General features: G+C 39.0%; 2 protein-coding genes across 3 annotated transcripts in view; one reads left to right on the forward strand and one right to left on the reverse strand.

Annotated features, from left to right (window-relative positions):
- The window catches only part of HIBCH (3-hydroxyisobutyryl-CoA hydrolase), an 86038-nt gene extending 70417 nt beyond the window's left edge, over window positions 1-15621 (forward strand). For both annotated transcript variants that reach the window (XM_066233147.1, XM_066233150.1), the window contains 3 exons: window positions 7562-7681; window positions 11412-11445; window positions 15295-15621. In XM_066233147.1, coding sequence (XP_066089244.1) covers window positions 7562-7681; window positions 11412-11445; window positions 15295-15410 — 270 coding nt within the window. In that variant the 3' untranslated portion in view covers window positions 15411-15621. The remainder of the gene's footprint in view (window positions 1-7561; window positions 7682-11411; window positions 11446-15294) is intronic.
- The window catches only part of C5H2orf88 (chromosome 5 C2orf88 homolog), a 63946-nt gene that overhangs the window by 8858 nt on the left and 39180 nt on the right, over window positions 1-15908 (reverse strand). The window lies entirely within an intron of this gene.

Below are 15908 nucleotides of genomic sequence, written 5' to 3' on the forward strand. Positions count from 1 at the left end.
TTGGAAGAGTTTCTGTTAATTTGTTTTTATCAGTGAAGTTATCTGGACCTGGAGTTTTCTTTGTGAGGAGATTTGTAATTATGGATTAAATGTCCTTAATGGATATAGGACTACTCAGATGTGTTTGATTCTTGTGTCAGTTTTGGCCATATGTATCTTTCAAAGCATATGACACTTTCATTTAAATTGTCAAATTTATTTGAACATTGTTCATGATCTTTTCTAATATTGTACCTATATATAGTGATTGCTTTCTAATAACTAGTGCCACTACTTTTTCTTTCTCTGATGCACCATTCTCATGTACAGGGGGTCCTTGAGTTACAACACAGTTCCGTTCCTACAATAGTGACGTAACCTAAATTTTAGTGTAAGTCGAAACACACCCCTGCCTAAGTGACTTACCTTTCCTAACACAGTTGTAAATTCATAATCTAGAACATGAAAACACAATTAAACCACAGAAAAAGGAAAAGACTATAAATGTACTGTACGCTGTACTGCATACTCTGCTGCTGCACACAGCCAAACTAGTTTGTCCACATAGTCTGTAAGCATGATGCTAACGGCATAAGCTGAAACGCTCATGTCTCAATTTTTAAAAGTTTTTCTGGGAGTGAGTGTCATAAATTTGAAACGTCATATAAAGAGACTGTTGTACCCCGAGGATGCCCTGTACTTTATTTTTCCTTCTTTATATTTTCAGGCTCTTTACTGGTCAGAATTCTTATTGTGGAAAACAGAGTTCAGTCCTGATATTCTGAGGAGAAGTAAATTTATTAAGGGGAACAGTAGTTCACATTACCTTTGGGATACCTAGACAGAAAATGTATACTTTGTCTTTTAGATAAATAAAATTACATTGAATTATCTCTTTAATGTAAATTAAAGGGAACTGTCAAATTCTGAAGAAAGTATCCAGAAGATTGGGGGCAACCAAAATGAGAGATTTTATAAACTCTTTACATTAACCAACTATCATATAATGTAGAACAGGAATTTGTTATTTTGAATTTTTGATATCTATTCATTTAACTGTTAATGTTTTTATGGTCTTTTAAAAATATGATTGTATAAACTATTTTAGATTTTCCTCTAGAAAATAAATCCAGTGCTATAATGTATTTCTGCCTGTAACATCCCTCAGTTTATTTTCTAAGCACCATTTTCCCTTGTGGAAAACATTGTTTCTACTTAAAATGTCTTCTATACTCTTCCAAGTGTTTGTTTTGACCTGTTTTACACTGATTTATTTCTCTTATGCCTTGCAAGAATTTTAGAATATCTGCTATTCAAGTTAAGCAATTTTTGTAGTGTAATATGAACAAATAATTTTTTCCTCTGACTTACATAAATGTGGAAACTATATTGAGAACTTAAGTGCCTACGGTGTGGCTTGCTTAAACTTTTTGTTCAGTGGCATTTTTTTTTTTTTTTTTTTTACAGAGACAGAGAGAGAGTCAGAGAGAGGGATAGACAGGGACAGAACAGGAACAGAGAGAGATGAGAGCATCAATCATCAGTTTCTTGTTGTGACACCTTAGTTGTTCATTGATTGCTTTCTCATATGTGCCTTGACCCCGGGAAGGGGGTGGGGGGGGGGGGTGCTACAGCAGACCGAGTAACCCCTGGCTCAAGCCAGTGACCTTGGGTCCAAGTTGGTGAGCTTTTTGCTCAAGCCAGATGAGCCCATGCTCAAGCTGGCGACCTCGGGGTCTCTAACCTGGGTCCTCCGCATCCCAGTCGATGCTCTATCCACTGTGCCACCGTCTGGTCAGGCTTCAGTGGCATTTTTAGCAGTTCAAAGAAAGTTTTTAGAAACAGTAAAAATTTTTTTCTTAGATTTTTTATTCATTTTTAGAGAGAAAGAGAGGAGGAGAGAGAGATGGGGGAAGGAGCAGGAAGCCTCAACTCCCATATGTGCCTTGACCAGACAAACCCAGGGCTTCAAACCGTTGACCTCAGTGTCCCAGGTTGATGCTTTATCCACTGCACCACCATAGGTCAGGCGAATTTGGTTTTGTTTTTTTTTTAATAGCAGTATTAGAAAGTTTATCTCATAGCATGTTAGCAGAACTGAACTGGACTGTACTGTAGCCTTTCTTCAGAGGCGAGCAAAATTATACTCAATTATACTGCTCACAAAAATTAGGGGTCAGGGAATGTGCAGATACTCCAGTACTTTCAGCCTTTTGTATAAATATATAGTGCATATTCACCAATGAAATAAAAGTTAGTTTTGCATCTCATTTGCATAATCAGCTTTCTTTAACTTGTTTGCTTTTCTGATGTTCTTGTTTAATAAAAAAAGAAATGCTTTTTTATTGCCTCAGATTCATTTTGAAAAATCCCCTAATTTTTGTGATCAGTATATAGTTACCCTGTACCTTTATGTATTCTTACTTATTAGGAAAAAACAAGCCAATTTGTTTCTTTTAGTTAGCTTCTTAAGCTCTCATTTTCTGTTTATTATTTCTACTCTCTCTTTAATGTAAGCCAGTATTAGCTCCATTTCTTAATACACTTTTAAAAAGTAAAATGATCTAAATATATATGAATTCCTGACTACGAGGGTTCCTTTTGGGGGTGATTAAATCTGGCAGAGCCTCGACTTTTAGAGAATGTTACAAATGACATCTTTTTTTATAACGGAAAATAAGATCGTTTTCTAAGATTACATGGTGATTCACAGAAAGAGTTGGGGCTTATCTGTCTCTATAGCCCTTCAGTCAGCCCCTTGTGTACGTGGTAGAATTCTATCAGTAGACTTGTTGAATATTCTTCTAATTATATCAGTAGACTTGTACAATATTATTTTTTTAATTGTATCTGTAGCCTTGTTGAATATTGTTTTTCTCTTGATAATGCAAGTCGGACTGTGTATTATTGGGTGTTCTGGTAGATTCCTGAGGTGAGGAGCGTAGGCCGTATCAGTGATAGGATTCAAATAATTTAACAACCAGTTCTGTGACCTAATGACTGTTTTAAGTATAAAAAAGCGATATACCGAAAGGTAGTTTATTATTTCATGCATTTAATACTTAAATAAGAATAGAAGAGGTACACAAAACTAGATTATGTTTTAAGAGTTTTAAAATATTAATGAAAATATATGTATTTAAGATATTTCTATATTGCTTCTTGACTGGTGTCCTCACTTGCATTTTCTTCGCTTTTATTCGTGCATCATTGGCTGTGTGATTTATCCTTAACTATCTTTTCACTGTAGGAGTAGGATCCCATTCCTTTACAGGTAGGCCGATTAGACTAATAGTCATTGTGTTCGAAATGTTAGAAACAATTAAATATTACAAGCATAGTTTCGTCAAGTTGTTTTTTTACCTGTGGACAGAATGAACATTACTGCGGGTGCTTAGCATGTGCTGTTGCGCAGATGAACGTTAAGAAAGAGTAAGGAATGTAACTTTGTGATTTCCACATTGGGTAGCTATCTGGGCACCCACCTTAGAGAAAACCCTGATTACAAGTGCCATTTTAACAACCGGTTCACTGAACTCAAGAAAAGATTAGATATCTGTTCTGCCGAACTGGTGTGAACCGGCTGAATCTCCCACTACTGGCCAGTATCCTGAGTTTTCCTTTCGTTGGAATTGCTCTTTGAGTACAATGACCATGATGTCTTTGTTATTGTCTCCCCTGAAGTGTCTAATGCATAATAGATGCTCAGTAATATTATTGAATAGAGACTGTGAATCATTTTATAAAAATTAAGGAAAAAAGTTGGTTTTTTGACATGCGAGAAACCACTAAAATTTATTTTTTTGTATTTTTCTGAAGTTGGAAATGGGGAGGCAGTCAGACAGACTCCCACATGCACCCGACCGGGATCCACCCGGCATGCCCACCAGGGGGCGATGCTCTGCCCCTCTGGGGCGTTGCTCTGTTGCAACCAGAGCCATTCTAACGCCTGAAGCAGAGGCCATGGAGCCATCCTCAGCACCCGGGCCAACTTTGCTCCAATGGAGCCTTGGCTGCAGGAGGGGAAGAGAGAGACAGAGAGGAAGGAGAGGGGGAGGGGTGGAGAAGCAGATGGTGCTTCTCCTGTGTGCCCTGGCCGGGAATCCAACCTGGGACTCCTGCACGCCAGGCTGACGCTCTACCACTAAGCCAACCGGCAGGGCTGAGACCACTAAAATTTAAAGTATCAGATAAATTGGTTAGAACATTGACCCATGTTATACCAAGAAGTAGAATTGTGTTTACTAAATTGTTTGGGTACAGGATTATATCAAAATACATTTCTATCAAAGCTCAAGATTCAAGCCCTAATCATTTATCAAAAATTTCAGAATAGTCTGTTTTCTTTTTAATGAGTGAAGCTATATTATATGAGCTCCTTTAACTCTCTTTCATTATCTCCTCTTGGATTCCTCTGACCTGCTTCTCACTTTCTTACCAAGTGAAGCATCCCCTTCTGTGCTTATTCCAGGCTTTCCTGCCTCTTCGAGGAACCAGTTGAATCAGTATCTTCAATTCTACCTTCTGGAGTTAGTGGCACATTAGAGTTATTTCAGACCTTTTCTCCCTTTATAGAAAAACCTCCCCTTGACTCTTTTTTTCAGGCTATCATCCTTAGCCTTCTGCCGTGGCATCAAAATTACACAAGAAAGTATATTTATTATTTATTTATTTATTTTAATTTATTGGGGTGACATTGGTTAATAAAATTATATAGGTTTCAGGGGTATAATCCTATCGTATATCATCTATACTGTATGTGTGTTCACCACCTCAACTCACGTTTCCTTCCACCACGATTTACCCCCCTATGCCCTCTCCAACCACCTTTCTCTCTGGTAATCACCATACTATTCCATTGTCTGTCTGTGAGGTGGTTGTTGTGTTTTTTTGTTGTTGTTGTTTGTTAGTTGGTTTGTTTTTTGCTTAATCCCTTTATTAAGCAAAATTTTCATCAAGCTTCCTCCCCCCTTCCCTCTGACAGCTGTCAGTTTGTTCTTTGTATCTATGAGCCTGTTTCTAATTTGTTAGTTTATTTTGTTCAGTAGAGTCCACATATGAGTCAAATCATATGTTATCTGTATTTCTCTGACTGACTTACTTCACTTATTAGCATAATATTCTTCAGGTCAACTCATGCTGTCCAAAAGATAAGATTTGTTCTTTTTTATAGCTGAGCAGTATTCCATTGTGTAAATGTACCACAGCTTTTTTATCCACTCATCTACTAATAGGCATTTGGAAAAGGTTTTTGCACAGCAAAGGAAACCATCAACAAAATGAAAAGATAACCCACTAAATGGAGTAAATACTTTCCAATGAGATATCTGATAAGAGGTTAATATCCAAAATTTATTAAGAACTTAAAAAACTCGAGACCAGAAAAACTATACAATTAGAAAATGGGCAAAGGGCCTAAATAAGTATTCTCCAAAGTTTATAGATAACCAATAGAAATATGAAAAGATGTTCAATGCCACTAATATCAGAACAATGCAAATTATAACCACAATAGAAGTATCTGCTCACATCTGTCAGAATGGCTATTGTCAATAAATCAACAAACAGGTGTTGATGAGCATGTGGTGAAAAGGGAACTCTTATGCACTGTTGGTGGGAATGCAGATCACTGCAGCCACTGTGGAAAACAGTATGGAGTTTCCTCAAATTAAATTTGGAACTGCCTTTGACCCAGTGAGTCCATTTTTAGGAATATATCTGAAGAAATGTAAAACACTAATTTGAAAGAATATATGCACCCTGTGTTCAGTGCGGCATTATTTACAATACACAAGTTTTTATTCACTTTTTTTTATCACATAACGCAATTTCCTCTTTTTATCTTTTTTGACTTCAGTCTTTGACATTCTTGGCTGCTTTTATAGTCTCATACATAGTAAAAAGAGGTAGGTTTTGGTGTAGGCAGGTTTGGGTTTGGATTCCTGCGCTGTGTGACCTTGGACAAATTCATGTCAGAGTCTGGTTTCTTCATTTGTAAAATGCAGAATTCACATACATGTGAATGTACTTTCCTTAGATCTAAGGGAATTATGCTCGATAAATGTTCTTCCCCTTTCTTGTTTTGCTTGGCTTCTGACACATTGCACTGTCCTGTATTGCCATGTCATTTATGAGGTGAGTATTATTGTTATTTCCATTTAACAAATGAGGAAACTGAGATCATGTAGGAAGTGGTGGTGCTGACATTCTTCCCCAGTTCTATCTGAGTCTAGAGTCTAAACCCCAAGTCTCTGTGCCGTTACCAGCATAGTTAGAGTTGTTGGCAACTGTAGTTCCTTGGGTTGTTAGTGTAGTAGTTTCTTCTTAAACAAGGTAGGGCAAAAGCACTGTTGGAAAGGAATTGTAGCTGCATTGACTGCAGACGATGAGGGATAAATGGTGGCTATGTCACTCCCTTAAGTACACCTTTTTGTATTGTGAATGAAGTACCGCCAGGAGTTCATCTGTGATAGTATAGGAATCTCTCTGGCAGCAAAATGGACCCATTGTCCTACTTGCCTGTGGAAAGGAAGGGCCTTCTAGCACAAAATGCAAACATACTGAATGAGTTCCTTTGAAGATGAACCAGATTCATAAAAGCCATAAGCATATTCTTTCGTCATCTTCTCTTCATTAGCATTGTGGCTGTAGGGTAGGGTACTGATCCCACCTGAAATTTCTCTAAAGTAGTTCTTTATTTAAGCTTTGGCAGCTGCTAGGTAAGATGCTGCCCTATCCATTCAATGTCCCCTGAATCTGTGTGCCAGGCTTAAGGATGCTACAAAGAACCTGGAATCTTGATGTGGGGGAATTCTTTGAATTCAATAGTGTGGTGATTGTGTGGGGTAGGGATAAGTGGAGGAGGGTGTAGGGGGAATAATTGCTGATGGACAAAGACTTGACTTGGGAGGCTGAACACACAACATGGTGTACAGAGTTGTGTTGTAGAATTGAGCACCTGAAACCTGTATAATTATGTTAACCGATGTCATCCCAATAAAATTTAATTAAATATAAAGTAAAATTTATACTTTTGAGACAGTCATTCAACAACATGCCTGAAAACTGTCTATTACAATGATAAAGGTAAGGCAAACATCAGGTTTACACAGCATGTAATGGACCCGTTGCAGCAGCTGTTGTGGTCTCAAACACATGTCTTGGAACACTGGTCACAGCATCTTTAAATTCCAAAGGAAGTGACGAAGATAGCCTCATAGCCAAGGACTTAAACCTAGGATCCTTATTTTACTAAATATTTAAGTACTATAGAAGCCTTTCTCATGGTACCTTGAGTAGTTTTCTCTTACTTCCAAGGTAAATATTTTGTTATTTAACTTATAGGTGCAGAATTTATTCCACTGGTGGATGGTCTGTTCTCTTATTGTAATGGATTAGAAAACTTTTGTTTGGTACTTTGGCAGGATGAGCCGAAGGCATAATCTCACTTTTATAGTCCTTTGTCATATAAAAGTACTGTTGAGCAAATTTGAATACGATTTATATCAAAATTCAGCTAGTTTATTATAGACAATAAAGGGACTAATCAAAAACTGGTAAAACATTTTTTTTTCTCTAATAGGTAATTAATAAAATGTCTCCAACATCTCTAAAGATCACATTAAGGCAGCTCACTGAGGGGTCTTCAAAGACCTTGCAAGAAGTGTTAACTATGGAATACCGGCTGAGTCAAGCTTGCATGGTAAGACTTTTTAAAAAAGTATTATCACTTTAGTATTATGAATGTAATACATGGTCATTGTAGAACATGTAGAATACAGAAAACTGTAAGAAAATTAAAACTACCTGTAAATGTACTCTATGCAAACACAATAGGCCAGTTAGCTTAAGGTGTGTGGAGCTATTCCTCCTAGGTTGTTACTGTTTATGAAACAACGATTATATTAGTATGTAAGTGTAAGGCCTCTAACCTTACACGGAATTCAAAGTAGGAATTAACCATTTTTCAGGCATGATCTCTGACCTTGGGCAAAGAGGATAAACTCTAAATCTGAATTCCATCATTAGTAAATGGAGAGAGAGAATAATAAATGACAAATGGAAATTATTCATCTGTTATGTTTTAATTAATAGATTAGCATTCAGAGTTGCACTGTAAGTACACTTAAAATAGGTAGTAATCACTTAGCATATTACTGATTTCATGAAACATTTTAGAGTCATAGTGATTTCTCACAGATGATAAACTCTTCAAAAGCAGAATCCTCTCTTTTATATTATATGTATGAGGCTCTCAGATTAATACACAGCCTAATAGAAATATTTAGTTTAAAAACTAGAAAAAAGATTCCTAATGGACTTTCATGTCTTGAAATAGTTATTAAGATATTCAAAGCAGTTCCTCCACCCATAAATACAGTTCTGTTAGTCATATCTTAATGTCAGTCCTGGCATTTAAGGTCTGATGTTATGAGTAGGTACTATTCCAGGTACTCTACATGCATTCTCTCCATTAAATCCTACATGATCTATAGGAGGGTGGGTACTTTTATTGTCTCCATTTTACAGATGAGAAAACTGTGACAACGGGGAGAGAACCTGTCTAAAGTGGTGCAGAGACAGTGGTGTGTGAAACCACGTGGTTTCACTCCAGGGTTGCACTCATGACCACTGAGTGGTTTGTGTCACACAGCCTATGTGTTCACTGTGCTTCCAGTGCAGTGCCTAGATTGAGGGGTTCCCTCCTTTCTTCGTTCTCTCAGCAAGTAAGTTAGCTGTGTGCCAGGGACCGTCGTAAGGGTTGTCGTTGGAAGAATGATACTGGCCTTGTTCTTATGTAATTAATAGTCTACTGAGACTATCAAGAAGTAAATAAACAAAGTAATTACAAATCGTGGTAAGTGCTCTAAGAGAAATGTACTGGGTTGGTGATAGGGGAGAATGATGTGGGGACAGGACGGGGAGACAGAGGGAACCTGCTCTAAATCAGTAGGTCGGGGAAAACAGCTTTGGGATGTCAGCTGATCTGTGACCTGAGGGGTGAGAAGTGGTAATGTGCCTCTTGGGGTTCAGCAGGTGGTGATTTGTTTTAGTTTGTAAGGTAATTATGCTGCTAAGTGGAGATGGGGTTGGAGGGCTTCAAGAGTGGACATTGAGACCAGGTAGGAGTTTATTGCTGTAGTCCAGTGCAGAGTAGTGGCTTAGAGGCTGAGGCAGTGGAGAGAGTCAATGGATTTGAGACACATGTGGGAGATAGGATTGATAGGCCTTGTGATGGATGTGAGGAAAGAATGCCTTTGGGAACTGGAGCATAAAGGTGTGGCTTAGAGAGTTAAATCTGAAAGACACCAACACCAGTTTTTAAAAAGCTGCAGAGATTTACTTACTCACTTAACAAATAAGAGTGCTTACTACATGCTAGGCATGTTTGAGGCACCAGTAGCATTAGGTAAATAAAACATACAAAATCCCAGACCTCTTGGAACTCAATTTTGTCATAGGGAAGATAGTTGTAAACAGGTAAGTTTGTAAAATATACTGATTATAAGTATTAAGGAGAAAAAGTGGAAAGGAGGATATGGATTATAGGGGTAGAGGGGGTTTGAACTTGTAGCTGGGTTGACCAGAGAAGACCTCACTGAGCTGTTCTTTGAGGAACAACCTGAAAGAAGGGAGGGCATGAACTGTGCTCGAATCTGGAGGAAGAGCATCCAGGCAGAGGGCACCGCGAGTGAGAGCCAGATGTGGTGTGCCTGCCTCTTCAGGAACCCAGGGAGGCCTTGCGGACGCGGTGGGGTGGGAGGTGGGTGGTGAGAAATGGGTGAGGTCAGAGCTAACGGCAGGGACGGGCTGCCTAGCGTATATGGCCTTGAAGGCCTTTACAAGACATGGGCTTTTCTGAGTAAAATGGGAAGCCACTGGATGTTTTTGAACAGAGAAGTGACATGATCTTATATTTTAACAGAATTGATCTCTTAGCTGCTGATGTGCTGAGTATTGACTGGGTAAGATCCTAGAGAAGGAAAAGGAGAGCTCTGATGAGGAGCTCCAACATTCTGGAGTGGCTCGGGTAGAAAGCCGTGGGAGAGGACAGGAGGGCGTTGTGCTGAGCGCAGGAGAGGCGTGGCTCAAGGGGGCGGGACTGCCGAGTCCTCTGGTAGACACGGCAAAGGCACCCTCATCTCCTGAAGTTGGGGGTGGTCTGAGCAAGCCGTTCCAGGGGTTTTGGGGCAGAAGTTAAAGTGTGATAACTTGGAGAGGAATAAGTAAATGGGTTGTGAAGAAATGGAGACTGTATTCAACTCTCCTTCAAACAGAAATAGGGTAGAAGCTGGGACTGTGAAATCAAGTGAGGTTCCTTTATTTTGCAAGGTGAAAGATACCAGAACATGTTTATAAATGATTAAAAATGGTCCAATAGAGAATACAGATTATGTTGATGATACTAATAACATTTACTTACCACTTACTAGGTGTCAGACACTGGTGGGATGTGGATCAAGATAACCTTATGATGGATCTATTTATTGATAGTGCCATTTCAGGAAATTGGGAGTTAGGGAAATTACTGTCCCAGGTCACATAGTTACTGTGTAGTGGAGACGAGGTGAACCCTGACTTTTGAACTGCATGCTCCCAGCCACTAATTTATACTGCCTACATTGATGATGCCAGGAAAGGAGAGAGGGGACCTTCTCAGGCAGAGTCTTTGAGAAGGTAGGAGGGAATGGGAAAGGGAATTCGGGGGAGGGAGGACTGGCCTTTGAAAGGGGATGGTCTCTTCCATCACCAGGGAAGGAAAGTCGTGGCTGTATGTAGTTGGGCTGCAGGTGTTTTAGTGGCAGGAAGAAGAGAATTGCATGTCTTAGGGCTTTTTATTTTATTTTGTTTTAAGGAAGTAGAAAATTGTCATTAGCTGAGAGCAAACAGAGTGGTTTGCAAGGGGTGGAGTTTGAAGAGACAGAAGACAACTGAAATCATCATCTTGGGGAACAGGGAAGGAAATGTGGGCTATTGAGCAGTTTTCTGTGCCTTTTTGAGACTTGTGAACAGAAATTTTAAATGAAACAAATTAGAGTTGTATGATTTTACTGCAGCAAGGTTTGGCTGCTCAAATGTAGGGTTCAGCTGGTGCTGGGAATAAAAGGGAGAGAAGGACGTTTTTAAGGAAAAATGACCACGTTAATAGACTGGGGAAACTGGGATGGATAAAGAACGAACTGAAGCCAGAACAAACGGTGAGAAAGTTGTAGGATCGGTGGAGCTCTCAGTAAGATCAGGGGTTTGTAGCAGTGGAGACGCTTGGGCGAATAAAGATGGGGTGGAGATCAGAGAGGGAGTTACCAGAGGTGGTCAAGTCTCTGATGTCGTGGTTTGGGTTGTGGCTCTGAGAGATTAATGTGGGTGTAGAAAGAGATCACCAGGAATAAGGATGCTCAGAGATGCTCCATTTCATCTTGATTTTCTTTCAGGCGGGCCCGGACTTTCGAGAGGGCGTTAGGGCGCGTAAGTAATCATTTCCTTCCTGGCCATTATGGAAATAGAGTTTATGAGCATATACTGTTAATCAAAGATGATAGTTGTTTTATTAGTGAAATTAGACTTATAAAGATCGCAAAATGTTTTTTAAAAACATTCCCAACTGGCATATAAGGGAAGATAAATCTTGGCATCCAATATTGAAAAAATTTATATAACCTGGTCACTGCTTCCTAGTTTATATGTAAGAGGTAATCCTGCTTCTACAGTCACATGCAGAGGCAGCGTGAGCTTGTAAACTCATTTTGCTGCTAAAGCCTTTGAAAGGTACATTTCTTCCCTACAGAAAGCCCTCATGGCCCCTACCCTTCCTTTCTCTTTGTACTGGACTGCCCACGTCTCAGCAGTGCCCCAGCCTCCCAGCCGCCTCCTTGCCTGTACCTGAGCAGTTAACATTTACACTGAGAAAACCATGTAATATCATTAGTAAATTCTGCTAATGTTTTTATTTCTGTTTTTGCTTATCATCAAAGTCATTATATTTAGAAAAAGCAAGTGAAGTGGTTATTTTTGTTCCTAGCAAATATGCAATAATTTTTTATGTCTAGGCCCATATCCCTGAAAAGAATATTCAGTAGCTGTTCTTTCTGTTGTGTGGGTTTTAGCCCACATGTACTTTTCATCTCTTTTCTTCACATTTCCATTGATATCTTTCATACAGAACAGACTCTGGATACTTTATCTGAATAGAAGGTTATGTTCTCTGAGCTGTAAGCTTGATAAACACTGCTCACTGTAGAATTGTGTTAATTTATGGCATGATAGAATACCAGAAATAAGGAGAGGGTTCAAATCCTTTTAGAGGACACATGGAGTTGAATCAGAGGAGATACCTTACATTTTACAAAATCCACATAAAATATGCATTTTCCCCACTAATTTCTAGCAAATTCTTGCTCTGTGTGGATCAGAGTCTAGAATTCTGATTTTAGGAGGATCTGTGTGGTACTTGGATTATGTTGTTAAAGTGTTCATTATATGTTAGAGCACCATTCTTAAACTTAAAAACGAAAGATATTGTTTTTAGATATATTGTTGGTGATTTAAAAATAAAAGTTGAAATTGAGCAGCATCAAAGTTCTGATTTATAAATTCAGGATTTTTTAATTATTATTATTCAATAAGAAGAGGAGAGGCAGAGAGACAGACTCCAGCATGTGCCCCGACTGGGATCCATCCGGCATGCCCACTAGAGGGCAATGCTCTGTTCCCCAGCAACTGAGCTCTTAGTGCCTGAGGCAGAGGCCATGGAGCCATCTGCAGCACCCAGGGCCAACTTGCTCTAATGGAGCCATGGCTGCAGGAGAAGAAGAGAGAGAGAGACAGAGAGAGAAAGAAGTGAGAGGGGGAGAGGTGGAGAAGCAGATGGGCACTTCTCCTGTGTGCCCTTACCGGGAATCGAACCTGAGACATCCACATGTTGGGCCAACACTCTACCACTGAGCCAACCAGCTAGGGCCTATAATGCAGGTTCTCATCAAGCTACTCTTAAATAAAGTACATTGCCTTGTTTTTCAGCATAACCTTTTTATTCAGAAAGCAGTATCTATTCTGGGTAGAACTGTTTGGTGTTTTTACATAACCAAATATTTGCTTCAGTTTGCTAATTATAAAATCTGTTAGCAAATCAGATGAAATAAACTAGCAAATTAGGGAAATGGTTGTCAAAAATGTTTACTCATAACATCTAGAACCAACTTCTTCCTGGTTATAGGAGAAAATAAAACTAGATTTTCTTAGCAGAGCTAGAAAGCTACCACAGGGAATTTGAGTGGATGTCTCATGAGATCTGAAAAACCTGAGCTTTGTACTTGGCACGGACTTGAGATATCCGTGCTAGGTAAAAATGTGTTAGTTTGAAATAAAATAACATCCATAATTTATTATTCTCTTTCCTTTTGCCCTTCAGTGGACTGTCAAGGAGGTAGATAGCATTGGCTGGAGGGCTTAAAAGGGATCCTTGTACAGAGAAATGTTCCAGGAGTGTTTTTATTTACAGTGTCCAGGGAATGGAAAACTTCCAAATCGGCAGGGATTATAACATCAGGGCTCGGCGTTATCACCGAAGCCGTGCCCCTGGTATACCGAAGTTAGGCAGCCAAGCCTCAGAACCCTCAGTGCCCACACTGAATTATGCATGAAGCTCTCTCCCCCTGGAGGCAGCCTGCTTCCCTGGTTCCCAGATTGCTTCTTTAATTATTTAGCCTTTATTGCTAAATGCGGTTTTTTAGGTTCACTCTAGAGTTTGTATGTTTAAATATTTTCATTCTTCACAAGAACTATGCACATATTAAGTATGGTTAGAATTCCCTACCACGACCATACTAAATATAACCCCTTCCCTTAAAAATTTTTTTTGAGAGAACTGTAGATTCACATGCAGTTCTAAGAATTACTGTAGAGCAGTGATTTTCAACCGGTGTGCCGCAAAAAATTTTAGAATATGAAATACCTATTTAGTTGGGGGCACTGACCTCTTTTCCCTTAGATTCTGAAGTTAAAAATGTAACAACCACCAACACAGCGGACTGGTGTGAATGAATGAAAATTATGTCTATTTTTGTGTGTGTCAGGTCAGCCAAAAAAAAAAAAGAAAGAAAGAAAAGGTTTTTTTTGGTGTGCTGCAGAATTTTAGCAATAAGTTTTATGTGTACTATGAGATGGAAAAGGTTGAAATTACCTGCAATAGAGACATCCTGCCTTCCCTCCTCCAGTTTCCCAATGGTGACATTTGTGTCTAACTATAGACACCATCACAACCAGGAAATTGACATCCTTCTCTGTTTTTAAAGAAGAGTTTGCAGATTGCCTCGTACTTATTATAATCCTGTGGGGATACTATATAGCTTCACTAAATGATGACTACATTGAAATAGAAGTAGGATTTATCATGATGACTTGAAGACAATCTGGTATTTTAATTCAGAGCTATGTGAACTAGAGGACTCAGCAAAATGGCAGTATTCACATTTAATTATGCATAAAGCCCCCTTTTTTCTACCTGAAATCATTTTCCTCTTAGCTCATTGTGAAGGAGGTTAGGAGGCAGGTCTGGGCCCTTCCCCCTCTCCTGCCTTCCCTTTAAACCACACCAACTCTGGTTTTAGCTGTTCTATAACAGGGAGATTTCATTTGACGAAGAAAAGAGTTCTAAGCCTTAAACCACTGGATTTGTTCAGTAGGCTCTAGTCAGGCTAGAGCAGGGGTCTCAAACTCGCGGCCCGCCGAACAATTTTGTGCGGCCCGCAGACTAATCCACGAAGTTCAAAATATTTTGGATAAAATTAAGCCTAGGAGTCTACTTGTATTTTTCATTTCTCTAGCATCCTAGCTAGATATTAGCTTAGTTAACAGCAGTTGTGATGCGAACTACAGTTTCTGGTCGTTTTGTGACACTGAGTAAACTGCATGTACGATTGTGCTTGTTGTACTGATTTTTTTTTTGTTTTCAACTGCAGTGAGAAAAGTTGCATAACAGTTGCCTTTTGTAGACCTAGTGCAGCCTGCCAAACGGCTGTGATCTTGCTCTGCGGCCCACATGCTGAGTTGAGTTTGAGACCCCTGGGCTAGAGGCGTCGGGCTGAGTGAGTTAGAAAAGAACCCCGCCCCGCGTCATCATCATACATTGCTATCCCTCCAAAATCTGTGGGGGCTTAATTAGTAAGAAAAACAGGATACATACAAAAATTTCAAACTTTGCAGAAAAAAAATGTGCTGTTGAAAAATATGCCTAGTACAAGGTAGTTTGTCAATTCAGTAATTAAAATCTGTTAATACCAGAAAGAAATTAACATTTTTTATGTCTTCATTTGACAGTTTTAATAGAAAAAGACCAGAGTCCAAAGTGGAAACCAGCGAACCTAAAAGAAGTCACTGGTGAAGTTGTGAATAATTACTTTAAATCTCTGGGAAGCAATGATTTAAAATTTTGAAGTGACTGGATTTTGCAGCAGAGGTTGGCAAACTATGGCACATGGCCCAAATCGAGCCTGCTGCCTGTTTTCTATGTCCTGCAAGCTGGGAATGGCTTCTGCATTTTTAAATGGTTGGGGAAAGAAATCAAAGATTACTATTTCATGGCCTGTGAGAATTGCATGAAATTCAAATATCAATGTCCATAAATAAAACTTTTTTGGAACATAATTACTCATCTGTTTACATATTATTTACGGCTGCTTTGAGTAATTGCAACAGAGATTTATAAAACCTGCAAAGCCTGAAATATTTACTATCCAGTCCCTCTCAGAAAAAGTTTACCATTTTCTGTTTTAGAAGACGGGAAATTTAAAGGTCTTTAGAGATGGTCAAGTTAGTCTATCTAATTGTAATGGGAACTTCATGTTTTGACTTTAGGTAGTGGTTTATATGTTGATAAATAAACATAGATTTTTAAAAATAAAAACCCTGAGCCCTGGCCGGTTGGCTCACCG

Source organism: Saccopteryx bilineata, chromosome 5, assembly GCF_036850765.1.
Source record: "Saccopteryx bilineata isolate mSacBil1 chromosome 5, mSacBil1_pri_phased_curated, whole genome shotgun sequence".
NCBI lineage: Eukaryota > Metazoa > Chordata > Mammalia > Chiroptera > Emballonuridae > Saccopteryx > Saccopteryx bilineata.